Here is a 14890-nt window from a genome sequence, read left to right as displayed (position 1 = left end):
GCAAGGGAAGTAGGTGGTACAAACTGCACTGGTTGCCTGGAAAATACCTACGGCCATGGTACTCACTTTTATTTCTTTACAAATTAAGCACTTGACAATAGCGTATGTATGACCAACTACGTGTGAAATTATCACCTTGGCCTATAAATATTATGTTTCTTCCCTTAGCATTCCACCAATTCTGAGAATTACTATTTATTGCAATGCAATTGCACAAGGAGGAGAAGCAGAGTGGGATTTTGCATGGAAAATGTTCGAGAATGAGACTGTGGCAACAGCGGCCGAGGCACTCAGACTATCAATGGGCTGCAGTAAGGATCCATGGATACTAAACAGGTAAGCTAAAAAAACTAGCTGGTAGTATACATTGTAGCACTTAAGGTTTTGCCTGCTCCAGCAGATGGGATAAGTATAGCAGGAAATAATGCACATTAGATAGACCTGTACTTTACTTCAATATGAAACATGTCTTATGGTCATGTATAAGAATGCAGTTTGGCGGATTGATGTGTTGGGATGCTTAATATTGAGCAAAGCCTTTTTGTTATGGTAATATTTGTGGTGCAGATCTATGAAGCTGTTAAGGTAAGGTTGTTCGAAGAATATATGCCATCCCCTCTTGAATAAATTAGACGTCTATATTCTTCAGGATGCAAAGAGAAAATCTAAAATGCAGAAACTGAGCAAACTGAAGAGTAGATTGTCACCTCTAAATGAAGCATAACTATTGGTGTCATTTTGATCAAATTCTTCTGACCTTTTTATGTTCCCGGTGGAAACACAGAGCCCGCTTTAGAATATGGCTGGCAGGAATACTCCGTCACAAATGTGGCAGAGTATCTTGTCCTACAACACTCGGGTCACACGCTCAGTTGTAAGTTAGGAGAGCCAGACAGTGGTTAATTTGTAAAAAGGTGAGTGCCTGGGTTCTCATGAGGTGGCCTATGCAGTTTACATCAACCATTGCCAGTACTGGCATTGCCAGTGACAGTATCTACAACCCTACTAACTAGCACACTGCTACAAGTGTGACAATTCAGACTATTCCAGGCCCCTATAGCTATGAAAATAGCTCGGGCAGCAGGTATTAGTTGTTTTTAATATATAATGAATTAATAAATGTTAGAAATAGGGGTCTCTAGTTGGCAGAGGTGGGTACCTTAGTCCAAATAGGGACCCTTGATTCTAGTCAGGGTAAGGGGAAAACACACTTTAGATTACCCCTGCTCACCGCATCGGTAGACAGGCTTATCCCAAAGGCAATATGTAAAGTATTTGTACCAACACTCACAGTAACTCAGTGAACACACCACAAAAGGACACCACACCAGTTTAGTAAAATAAAGTATCTTTATCTAAACTAAACAAGACCAAACTGACAATTATCCAACATACACAGTTGAAAATATGACTTTCAAAATGTTTCAAGAACTTGTACCATAGAAAACTATGGATGCGTGACTTTTCACCAAAGTACCTGTAGATGCTTCAAAGTTCCAAAAGCCAACCAGCCGCAGAGTCAGAAAGCAAAGAGATGTGACACTCCTGCGACCTTGGGGAGGCGGTGCAACAGTTCTGCGACACGCAGAGGAAGAGTTGCATCGAATCCAATCTGTATGGGGAGTGATGCGTTGATTCTTCGTGATTGTTCCAGTTAGTAGGTGATGCGTTGGGAAAGTGTGCTGCACAGGTACGATGCGTGGAAATCCGGGATGCGTCGGCGATCTATGTTGCAGCGGTGAGCGGCACTGCGTCGGTCCTCTACAGCCGCGATCCCTCGATGCATCAATCTTAGCAGTTCTTCATGTTTCTTCTAGCTCCCAAACAGAAGCAACAACTTTCAGAGGCCCAAAACTGGCACAGGCACCTGTTGGCAGGCTAGAACTCGCAACGGAAGATTTCAGGGGAGCTGGGGTGAAGTCTTTGTGTCCCTAGGACTTCAGAACAAGAGGCCAGCTCACTTCATGCCCTTGGAGATCTCCTTCAAGCAGGGGACACAGCACACAGCAAAGTCCTTCTCCGTTTTTTGGCAGAAACAGCAACTGTAGGCCAACCCCAGACACACAGCAAGAGCAGTATTTCTCGTCAGTCTCTCCAGGTCTTTTCCTTGGGAAATGTTCCTCTTTAATTCCAGGAATGATCTAACGTTTGGGGTTTTGGGTCTGATACTTATACTCCAAAATATATTTGTTCTCTTTGGGCAAGGCGCTCTGAGCCCAGTTCAAACCAGTTCTAGGAGCACTCTGCTAGTGCACACCAGTCCTCCGGTCCAGTCAGCACTCTCCCCGGCAGCTCCGCCAGCCGATTCTCGCCCGCAGTCCTCCACAAGCAGAGTTTGAGCCTCGTGCCCGACTCTGCCTCAGGTCTTGGGGTATTTTTTTGCATTACTGTGTGTGCGTATTGCTTGTTCAATTTCAAGGGCATCACTGAAATCACTGTTATTGCGTGTTCATCCCAGGGGCATTAGTGTTTTAAGACTTCACTGTTACAGGACCTCAGCGCTTCCCGCTTCCGCCAGTCCTGCTCTTCCTCTCGCCCCGCCCCTGTTCCAGCCCAACTCCCGCCTCCAACCCTACTCCCGCCCCCCTCCCCTACATAATGGCGACTGCTGCGGAGGAGCGCGTGTAATGCCTTGAGCTCCGGTGCAGGCAGCACTCTCCCCGGCAGTTCGGCCTGCCGATTTTCACCCGCAGTCCTCCACAACCAGGGTTCAAGTGTCACGCCCGACTCTGCCTCAGGTCTTGGGGTATTTTTTTGCATTATTGTGTGTGTGTGTGTATTGCTTGTTCAATTCCAGGGGCATCACTGAGATCACCGATATTGTGTGTTCTTCTCAGAGGCATTACTATTTTAAGACTTCACTGTTACAGCGCCTCAGTGCTTCCCGCTTCTACTGGTCCTGTTCTTCTTCTTGCCCCGCCCCCTGACCCAGCCCCACTCGCGCCTCCACCTCTATTCCCGCCCCCTCCCCTACATAATGGCGACCTCTGAAGGGTCACGCAGCGGGTGCGCCTAAGGCAAACCCGTCTGCGCCCGTCCGTGACTCGACCGCGACCAGCGCCAAGGAACCCGCCATTACGACTCCGCCACTCTCCATGCCCACAACCCCGGAGGCAATGCCGACTGCGTAAGATTCTTGCCCAACACGACCCATGGAGAGTTCCCATGCGGACCACAATCACCGAAGGACCACCGACTGAAAAACCCTCGGAAACCCTGACTTGCATCCTCCTCAACGTACGCCCCCTATACCGACACGCTGTAGAGATCTGGGAGCCAATCAACACCCTCTCGGCCAACATTGCATTCTTCACTGAAATCTGGACCAACGTCTGACATCGCCACAGCAATCCCTGACGGCTACAAAATCCAGAGAAAAAACCGGCCACACCGCTCAGGTGGAGGAATCGTCATCGCGCACAGGACCCCCTCCAATTCTCCACATCCAGAACGAGTGACCCCAACTCCAACACAGAACACCTCCACTTCCAGATCTGCCCCAGCACCATGCTACAGAGCACCCTCATCTAGAGACCACATGGACCCCGTGCACAGCCTGCAGCCACCATAGCTGAGCTCGCCGCACCCCACGCCATCACCTCCACAGACTTCATCCTGCTCGGGGACCTGATCTTCCTTCTCAAAAACAGCCAGGACCCCGACTCCACCACACTCCTCGAGAACCTCGCCATCCTAGGACTGAAACAGCTCGTCAGTACTCCAACCCACAGAGCAGGCCACACCTCAACCCAATCTTCGTGGGAGGATCAAACATCTGTTTCAGCCACACCACCCAGCCCCCTGGACGGACCACCACTGCGTCCATTTCACTTTCAACACCACCACGGCACCCAAGCCCACCCCACATCCACCGCGACGGAACTGGAGTATGGTCACCGTAGAGCACCTGAACACCACCCTCCTTCAAGACCCCCCAAAGCCATGACCAACACCAACTCTGCAGCCAGGGAATTCCACCGATGGGTCGTCGGATGCGCCGAAAAGCTGGCACCTCTTTGCCGCACTGCCAAACTACACCCTCTGAGGGCCGCCTGGTTCACCACCGAACTCCAAGGAGCCAGACGCACCTGCAGACGCCTGGAGAAAACCTGGAGGAGCCACGAAACCACAGAAGCACGTAACAGTCACAAGAGCACCTTGAAAGACTATCACAAGCGTATAATGGACACTAAAGGACCTTTAACTGAGACAAATTCATGACCAACTCATCAAACGTCAAGGAACGGTTCAACGTCATTCAGCAGTTCGCTAAACCCACCTAAGAAGCCACTGACATCCCACCCTCCCAGGAACTATGCGACAAACTCAGCTCCTACATCCACCTGAAGATCAAGGCCCTTTACGACAAATTCAGCAAGCCAGCAGCAATCATCACAACATCACCCACCATTGCTGAGAGACGATCCTCTTCTCTTGGGCACCCGCGTCCACCGAACTCATCTCCTCTACCATGAAGAAGAAGCACTCAGGAGCTCCAACGGATCCCTGCCCCCTCACATCTTCCACAGGGCTGCCACAGTCATAGCACCTGAGCTAGAACGAACAATCAACTCCTCCCTCTTACCCGGCATCTTCCCAGACGACTGGAAGAATGCAGAGGTTAAACCCCTCCTCAAGAAACCAACGGCCGACCCAACTGACCGGAAGAACTACCGACCCATCTCACTCTTCCCATTTGCAGCCAAAATAACTGGAAGACTGGTGAACGCCCAGCTGACCGCCTTCATCGAAGAAAACTCCATCCTAGACGCATCCCAGTCTGGCTTGCGCAGCAACCACAGCACCAAGACCACACTCCTCACCGCCACCGACAACATCTGAATGCTGCTTGATCAACTCAGAACAGACTGAGATCCTCGTCCTTGGATCCTGCAACACTGCCTGGGACAACACCTGGTGGCCCTCCACCCTCAGAAGCCCACCCATCTCTACAGACCACTTCAGAACCACGTCCTAATCCTTGACTCCTCCCTCTCCATGAACCGCCAGATCAACGCTGTCACGTCCACCAGCTTCAACTGCCTCCGCATCCTCCGCAAGACCATCAAATAGATCACACCGACTGCAGAAAGACTGTCATCCACGCTCTCATTACCAGCAGACTGGACTAAGACAACACCCTCTACGCCGGAACAAACTCCAAACCATCCAGAACGCCACTGTCAGGCTCATCCTAGGGACTCCACGCCAGGAACATATGACCCAACACCTCAGAAGCCTCCACTGGCTCCCTGTCGAGAAGAGAATCACTTTCAAACTCCTCACCCACGCCTACAAATCCCTCAACAACATCAGACTCAAATACCTGAACAACCGAATTTGTTTCCACGCACCGAAGAGGAACCTCCACTCCGCTGACCTCGCCCTGGCAAAGGTCCCCTGCATATGCAGAAACAGAGTGTTCTCCTACATAGCTGCCAAATCCTGGAATGAGCTCCCAGTCCTGGAAATCCTATTTTATACTGGTTTGCAGATATTATTGTAAATATGTGCCCTTCTTAGGGCTATGCAAAATATTTTCTAGACCTGCAAATCTAAACACAAATCAGCGTTTTTAGTGGATGGGATTCCACATGTCATGAATGTAAAAAATAGTATGTTGCAGGTGTTTTTTTTCTCAATTGTGTTCAGACTATTAATTTACTGGCTAGTGCATGGTTGAAGGCATTTTGTGAAAGGCCTATTCCAGTTCTGTACCAGTTGACTAGCAGAAGGAGTCTGACACATGGACCTTCTCCTATTAATTGAAATGGTGGCATTGAGAAGAGCATACCTTTATTGTAGCAGAAGATAAACAAGTAGCCAGAGCAGTGGGGACAGGAGACTAGCTCTAACTGACTCAAAGTTGAATAGAATACAAATCCTTCCAATGGAAAGGAACTGTCATATTACATGCAGACACCACAGTTGGCCAGCTAGATTGCTGAATAACATCACCCAAAACATAGTAATAAAATAAAAAATATAAAAAAGAAAAAAAAATATATATATGCATATATTGAAGACTCGTTGCTTGTTTTACCCATTCAACTTTTGGCATTGGGCTTGTCCTTCTGCCCGAAAAATGGTTTTTAAGTACATGCAATCTAGAATCGACGTATTTAAATTCATACGCAAGTTGAAGTTGATGAAATATCATACATTAAATAAAGTGAGCAATATGGCCACTAATATTCTGTTGGACTCTCAACCTAGTAAGAATTTTCAAATATCTTATGTGGCTATACTGAAAATTGTTCACTCTCTTGCCGGTCAGGATAATGAGCATGTACAAGATACTCAAGAAGAACTACGTTCTATGGGCATTAACAGTGGAGGTGCTGCCACAAGCGCATTTTGCCCTCGCTCCACATTTGTTCCCATGATGCCAAGGGACGCTATAGATGTATTTAGCAACCGCATGATTGAGGATCTCAAAGGATTAAATCGATCAATTGCACAAAGTCAGAAGCGGAGGAGCTATAAAGATATACAATATTCTGCTCTTATTCGAAAAATTAACAACCAAGGGAACATTGTGGTGAACAAAGCTGATAAGGGGGCAACGTTGTTCTCTGGCCCGTGATGTTTATATCAAGGAAGCAGAGAGACAATTAAATGATCCGTTATGCTACAGAAAGGCCTCATTCAACGAACTGAATAAAGTTAAAGATCAAGTCCACAAATTATTGGCACAATGGAAAAGGGAAGGACTAGTAAGTAAATAAGAATTTGTTTTTTTGAAAAAAGATCATCCCATTACCCCTACGCTATACCTTTTACCCAAAATACATAAAGGTATATCTCCAATACCTGGGCGACCCATCATTTCTGCCCAAAATGAACTGTTGAAACCCATTTCTAAATATGTGGACTTTTTCTTACATAACTATATGGAGGCCCTTCCAACATACATCAGGGACACTAAAAATTGAAAGAGGTTTGCTGGAAGGCTGATTACCAATTTATTGTGATGGACATTTGTTCCCTCTATACTTCCATTAACCATGTTGATGGCCTGAATGTTATTGAAGATTTTTTATCGGACAGAGACATAAGATTCAATGAACATAGTAAAATGTTAATCAAAATGATTGAACTTTGGCTACAGAATAACTTTTTCCTTTTTAACAGTGAAGTTTTCCAGCAGTTGCGGGGAGCGGCTATGGGGGCATGCTTCTCCCCCAGCGAGGCGTGTTTACACGTGGGCTGGAGGGAGAGGCATGTTCTTGGTCACCCCCGTCCTGCTGTTGAGAACCAGGATATAGGCATTGTTCAGATGTGGGGCCTCGTAGATGCCGTCTTCATAATATGGCAAGGTCCTAGAGCGTCTGCTGAAGAATTTGTTGCTGAGATTAACATAAATTAACTTAATCTTGAATTTACAGCCACTATCAATAATGAAAAAGTTGAATTCTTGGATGTTGAGATCTATATTGTTGAAAATGTAATCAGAACTAAGTTGCATAGGAAGGCCAAGGCCGGAAATTCTATTCTCCATGCTCATAGTGGTCATCCTCGTCATCTTATAAAAAGCATTCCTTATGGAGAGTTTTTAAGAATTCAGAGAATTGCAATAATGAAATAGATATTAAAGTTCGTTTGGAAGAATCTTTTTAAAGGTTTTTGGCTCGAGGTTATGATAAAAATGACTTATAAAATTCTATGAACAAAGTGGTTTTAAATTGGAAAAAAAACCCTCAGTGGCTACTTCTGATTGCGATATCCGATGGGGATAATTCTATCAAAAAAGACAAAACAGAGGTAAGACTTATTACAACTTTTAGTTGTCAAGAGAAGAAAGTTAGGAAAATCCTAAAGTCTAACTGGCCCATTTTTGAAAACGGATATTACTTTAGCCCCACTACTTAGCGAAATTCCTGCTATCACTTTTAGAAGGGCTCCCTCTATGACGGATGCCCTTGTTAAGACTAGTCCTGAAGTTAATAAACCATCTAATTGGCTTTCCAACAGATCGGGCTTTTTTAAATGCAGTTCCTGCAGGGCCTGCAAGTTCGGAGTCAATACCACGGAATATCATGAGGCCTTTTCCCAAGACGTTTGCAAGATAAGGAGTTTGTTCACCTGTAAGACAGACCATGCTGTTTATATCTTACAATGTACTTGCAATCTGCAGTACATTGGGAGTACTAAGCTCCAGGTGTTCAATCGTATACTGCAGCATCTTTGGGCAATAGTTAATTCTGACTCCAACTATCCTGTGGTGCGTCATTTTAAACTGGTTCATAACAATAATCTCAGTGATTTGAGATATTTTGTTATTTACGCGGTTCCTTTCTCCAAAAGAGGTAGTGATAGAGAAAGGAAATTAAAACAACTGGAGAGCCATTACATTGTACTTCTTAACACAAAAATTCCGAATGGTCTTAACATGGGGGAGGATTTACATAACTTTTTATAACCTTTTAGATTAAATTAATTTGATCCATGAGGTTGGATTGTTTTTTGTAGTTCCTTTTAGGTGACAGGCTTGTCCCTTTTTGCCATTTTTTTTGTAATGTACCTCTTTTTGAGCCATAGTAATTGAATTTTAATCTTCCTCTGAATGCTGCTACTGTATTTTCATGAATTCTGGGCCACTTTTGATCGGGTGGATTTTTGCTGTTTTCTTTTATGCCTTGTTCTTAATCGTGGTTTTAACTGGTTTTACTGGAATCTTCGGTTTTACCGGTTTTTAACATGATGGGAATAGGGTATGGGAATTGGGTGAACTTCATCTTGATTGTGAGTTTGACATTCATCTAACTCCATATTGTTTGTTGAGTATCCTATTGATCCGTTGGTTCCTTCCTCTCTATGCATTTGAGTATTTGAATATAGAATCTGCTTATTATGCCATATGTTTATGGTTAATAAATATATATAGCATTTTTGCACTTCCAAAAACTTTTTATGCTGCTAACTGATTTTTTATAATGGTGATACTGTTTACTTCCGTTTTTTTCACTTTATGCACTTTTTAAGCACTTTGCACTTTATTCCTTCTAGGGTCTGCTATCCGCTGCATATGATCTTCATATGTATTTTAGCTCTTAGCAATCTATTATGAGGTTAATATGGATTGTACTGTACACTTTGCACTTTACATTTTTATACTGTTATTGGTTCTTCTCTTGCCCCTATTATTAGCCTCAATAGAGAATTGATGTATTAGTATCAAGACAAATTGGTTTTATAGTAAGGGCCCTTGCCCTGTATTAGCTGTATACCACCAAGTTTCTGTTTTATTGCCAAGACATTATAATTTTAATTTTGGCATGGATAGCACTTTACATGTTGTAATTTGATTTTGTATACTGATTTTGGTGGTTAACTTGAGATTGAATTATAATTTTTTCTCTAGTATTTGCTGCATTTTCTGCCTTTTTGTCTTGACCTGTATTTTCATAATGATTGCATTTGTAGTATTTTCTCTATGTCTATGCTCAAGGGGGTGGGGCGTTCTAGAACAACACAACAGTATTTAAATCTGTGGTTTTTTTGAGCATGTCATGTGATCAAGACCGGGTTTACCCGGTCGCAATGGGTCATGCTGCTGTCCCTTGAGGAATAAAGCACTTTATTGCACCATCTACGTTTGCGGTCCGTACCTGATTTCTGTGTGTCTGCTCGAACTCCAGGATTGTGGTATTCATATATAACAACTGCGACCTTTGCACGTAAAAACAAAGTGTTTTGCACCAAAATGAAGTACTGTATTGCGTAATTTGCACATAATGTATTATTGCACAGTTTGAAAAGGTTAAAAAATAAGTTTTAAAATTGTAAAGAAGATCAACTACAATTGGGTATTATACCGATATAGAAATGAAAGTGTCAGAAATGTAGCTTTTTTGCACTTGAATTAGAGCACTGTCACTTTAATTGTATCACAAAAAAAGAAAAAAAGTGAGAATTGTTGGCATATATTGAGTCAGGTGACAACCTTCCGTGTCATGTGATCAAGGTACTTCAGGTACCGAAACGCGTAATGGCCGGCAGAAAGTAACTGCTGAATAAATAAGAACTATTCTGGGTCTGTGCTCCACGTTTTTTTCTGGAAAGAAAATCGCAAGCGTTTGGTCGTGGAAGTGGAGTGGTGGAGATCCACAACAGGTTCGGTGCCCCACCCACGCACCCAACTGTCGAACCAACGCCCCCCACCGCCACCCTTCGCACCTGGACCACGGTGACCACCGAAGACACAGCCCGCACGATGAACACCATCCACTCCGGATCACCGACCGACCCCTGCCCACACCACATCTTCAACAAGGCCGACTCCACCATCGCACCCCAACTCCGGAACATCATCAACGCCTCCTTCAACACCGCCACCTTCCCGGAGAGCTGGAAGCACGCCGAGATCAGCGCCCTCCTGAAGAAACCTACAGCGGACCCCACCGATCTCAAAAACTTCCACCCCATCTCGCTCCTCCCTTTTCCTGCTAAAGTCATCGAGAAGATCGTCAACAGACAGCTGACCGCCTTCCTCGAGACGAACGGATCCCTCGACCCCTTGCAGTCCGGCTTCAGAGCCAACCACAGCACCGAGACCGCCCTCATCGCAGCCACCGACGACATCCGGACCCTGCTCGACAAGGGGGAAACAATGGCCCTCATCCTCCTGGATCTCTCCGCTGCGTTTGACACGGTCTGCCACCGCACACTAGTCCAGCACCTCAGCAACATCGGTATCCAAGAGAAGGCACTGGAGTGGATCATCTCGTTCCTCGCCGGAAGAACACAAAGAGTCCGCCTCCCCCCGTTTCGCCCCGAGGCCACCGAAGTCATCTGCGGCGTCCCGCAAGGATCTTCACTCAGCCCCACCCTCTTCAACATCTACATGAAACCTCTCGCAGCCATCGCACGCCAGCAAAACCTCAACATCATCTCTTACGCTGACGACACCCAGCTGATCCTCTCCCTCACCAGAGACCCCGACACCGCCAGAACCTGCCTACACGAAGGGATGAAAGACGTCGCCGAGTGGATGAAGGACAGCCGCCTGAAGCTGAACTCGGACAAGACGGAAGTCCTCATCCTGGGATCTTCGCCCTCCGCCTGGGACGACTCCTGGTGGCCCCCAGCCCTGGGCACCGCACCCAAGCCAACTGACCACGCACGCAACCTGGGCTTCATCCTGGACCCCTCCCTCTCGATGACCAGACAAGTCAACGCCGTCTCCTCATTGTGCTTCAACACCCTGCGTATGCTTCGCAAGATCTTCCGCTGGATCCCGACCGAGACCAGGAAGACTGTCACCCAGGCACTCGTCACCAGCCGACTGGACTATGGAAACGCCCTCTACGCCGGAACCACAGCCAAGCTACAGAAAAGACTCCAGCGCATCCAGAACGCCTCCGCCCGACTCATCCTGGATGTGCCCCGACGCAGCCACATCTCCAGCCACCTGAGGAACCTGCACTGGCTCCCCGTCGACAAGAGGATCACGTTCCGGCTCCTCACCCACACACACAAGTCTCTCCACGACCTGGGCCCCAAGTACCTCAACGACCGCCTGACCTTCTACACGCCCACCCGCCAGCTACGGTCCACCAGCCTCGCCCTCGCAGCCGTACCACGCATCCGAAGAGCCACCACCGGAGGAAGATCCTTCTCTTACCTGGCTGCCAAGACTTGGAACTCCCTCCCCATCCACCTTCGGCTGACCCAGGACCATCTCGCCTTCAGGAAACAACTCAAGACCTGGCTGTTCGAGCAGTAGCATACCCCTCCCCCCAAGCGCCTTGAGACCCTCCCGGGTGAGTAGTGCGCTATACAAATGGCATGATTGATTGATTGATTGATTGATATTGTTTATCGGTGAGCTTCCTTTCCCGATAGTACACGGACCCCTCGTCTGCAGCAGAGGGCTGAGCTTGCAGCGAAAGGAAGCAGTCTGGTAATGGACAATAAACCAATGAATGATCCTGGAGGATTGTAAAGTGCGAGCAGCCCCCCAACGGTGTTAAAAGTTCAAAGGTTCCTGCGGAGTAGGCTGAACAACGGTGTCGAGTGTCGGAGGACGCGGGACAAGCCGTCGGGAAGCTGAAGGTAGGACCAAGCGCACAGCGTTAATAAAGTTGGGTGACGAGTGTGCAACAGCGGTATCACGCGACCGGCATTGTAAAGACTATTGAAGATACAACCGGTCTCGATAGGGAAGAACCGCAAGCGTAATTAATTTTAAAACTAGCAGCTGGTTACGATGTCGGCAGACACGCTAAGGAATCGGAGGCAAAAGCAGCGGAAATGTTTGATGACACAGCAACACCGCCGATAAACAACAGATCCCAGAATGCATCTGGATCATCTGTAGCAAATTGTGAGACCATAAAAGATACATTTCGGACATTAGAAAAACTATGCAAACAGGAACAAAGCAAATGGTGGGAGGGAAGGTCACTTCAACGTTATATTGATGTGAACCGTGTACCAAGAGGATTACAAAGTCTCCTAGCACCGAGCTACGAGACACCCGACCCCAACATGCTTAAAGAATGGGCAGAAACAAACATGGAATACTCACGCAAGTTGATGATAATTTTAGTAAAATACGCGGAAACAGACCGCGAAAAACTACAACAAAAAATAGATGATTTAAATGAGGAAATAAAAACGATTGGACAAAATGATGAGGAAATCAAATTAAGAAAAGAGATGACAAGCCGTCTTGAAAAGGAAGAAGAAAAAATCAGAGAACGGAAGACATACAAATATCACCGGGATAGAATTGATTATGAAAGTGGAAGAATATTCACCTTTGCTAAAAAATATGAAAGCATGAAAATTTCAAAATTCAGTGGCATAAGCAAAAGTACAAACCTAGGCAGTCGACACAATAAACAAGGGGAGTCATCGACATCAAGTCTCAGCTCAGCAATAGAAAGGGAGTCAGAGGATACAAGAGCGGGAAGAGTACCAACTACCATATCGTTAGTCGAGGAGCTTGATTTTTTGGTGGAGGAACGAAAACAAACCCTCAGGCCAAAACGACAAACGAAAAAAGCCCCGGCAAAATTAAAAACCGCACCCGCAAATGGAGAGAAAGGAGACGGGCAAGAAAAAGGAGAAACGACCAGGCGGTACCAAACACGCAGATGGAACCGCAAATAATTGAAGAAAATGAAACCAGGGATAAAAGGTCCAAAAACATAACTGTAACTAACCTATCTGATGTAACATTGAACACAGCGGAGCTACAGTTACTATCCCTGGGTCTTTCCTTTGCACCTGAAAGTACTTTTGACTACGCATCCACACGGATGGATGTGTACAAAGGAATAAGAAAGCTAAACCTAAAAAAGTATCATCTACTCAAAGGAGAAACTGAGCGAAATACCCTGGAGGAAGCAGTATTAGACAATGAGCAACAAATAGAACCAATGTTTAATACCCAGGAAAGAATTCTAATTGAAGACCTAGCAAATATGGCATCCACTCAATCACAAAACAATATAACACAAGGTGAAAGCCATGTAACAACAGAACCACAATACATTGAAACATGCACTACCAAATTCAAACCCCGCTCAAAATGTGTTCCCAATATGCCAAGAGATGGTATAGAAATTTACCACGAACAAATTACAAAGGAACTCAAAGAGTTAAATGTTGCCACAAATAAAAATAGAAAGAAAAGAAAATTGGAAAAGAGCTACCACCAACTGATGAGCAAATTGTCCAAAAATAGACAGATTGTAATAAGAAATGCAGACAAAGGGGGCAACCTGGTAATTTGGAAAAAGGCAGATTATTTACTAGAAGCCCAAAATCAATTGATGGACAAAGACTGTTACTGCAGATGTGATCAGAGCGCACTGAAAACTACATATGAAAAGTTATATATGAAACTGATAGCCTGGAAGGGCTTGGGTCTTATAAACAAAGAGGAGTTTTTATTCTTGAAAAATGATAGACCAACAACACCGGTACTATATTTCATACCAAAACTCCACAAAAATCCCCAAAAACCACCAGGGCGACCAATCATATCAGCAATAAACAGCCTAACAGAACATATGTCCCAATACATCGATCATTTTTTACAAGACTATGTCCAGAATCTACCCGCATACCTAAGAGATACAGGAGACTTTTTGGCAAAAATCAGTAATCTACAATGGCAATCGGATTATTTACTGATTACAATGGACATCACCTCGTTATATACGAGCATAAGCCATAAAGACGGTATAAGAGCAATAGAACATTATCTGAGACAACGACAAGAAATTCACAAACATCATAGTAAAATGATTCTTGATATGATAGACTTTTGTCTGCATAATAACATCTTCCTTTTCCAGCATGTTCTCTATCAACAGTTACGCGGTGTAGCTATGGGGGCCAGTTTTTCCCCAAGCTACGCATGTCTCCATATGGGATGGTGGGAAGAACTGGTCCTCCATAGGAAATTTGGAGACACATTGAAGGAACATGTAAAGTGTTGGTGGCGATATATTGACGATTTGTTTATTGTTTGGAGGGGCGCAAAAGGCGAGGCAGAAAATGTTATCCATGATTTAAATCAAAATAACATCAACTTGCATTTTACATCAGAGATAAGTACTACCAGTGTTACATTCTTGGATGTGGAGGTATATGTAGAGGGTGGAAAAATAGAGACCAGACTACACAGAAAACCCACAGCAGTAAATTCCATCTTGCATGCAAGTAGTCACCACCCCAGACACCTAATACAGAGCATTCCATATGGGGAAATGCTCAGACTGAAGCGCATATGCAGCACAACACTAGAACTAAACAGAGCCCAAGAAATAAGCAAAACAAGGTTCCTTGAACGAGGATACTCGATAACATGCATTGACACCGCCATAAGAAAAAGTAATGAAGTAGAGAGAACATCACTCCAACAATCAGTCCT

General features: G+C 45.4%; 1 protein-coding gene across 1 annotated transcript in view; it reads left to right on the top strand.

The window, feature by feature from the left end:
- The window catches only part of LOC144824116 (aminopeptidase N-like), an 880577-nt gene that overhangs the window by 591866 nt on the left and 273821 nt on the right, over nucleotides 1-14890 (top strand). Inside the window, exon 18 of the mRNA XM_078683228.1 lies at nucleotides 169-336. Coding sequence (XP_078539354.1) covers nucleotides 169-336 — 168 coding nt within the window. The remainder of the gene's footprint in view (nucleotides 1-168; nucleotides 337-14890) is intronic.

Source organism: Lissotriton helveticus, chromosome 3_1 (assembly GCF_964261635.1).
Source record: "Lissotriton helveticus chromosome 3_1, aLisHel1.1, whole genome shotgun sequence".
NCBI lineage: Eukaryota > Metazoa > Chordata > Amphibia > Caudata > Salamandridae > Lissotriton > Lissotriton helveticus.
This window is presented reverse-complemented; position numbering and strand designations above follow the sequence as displayed.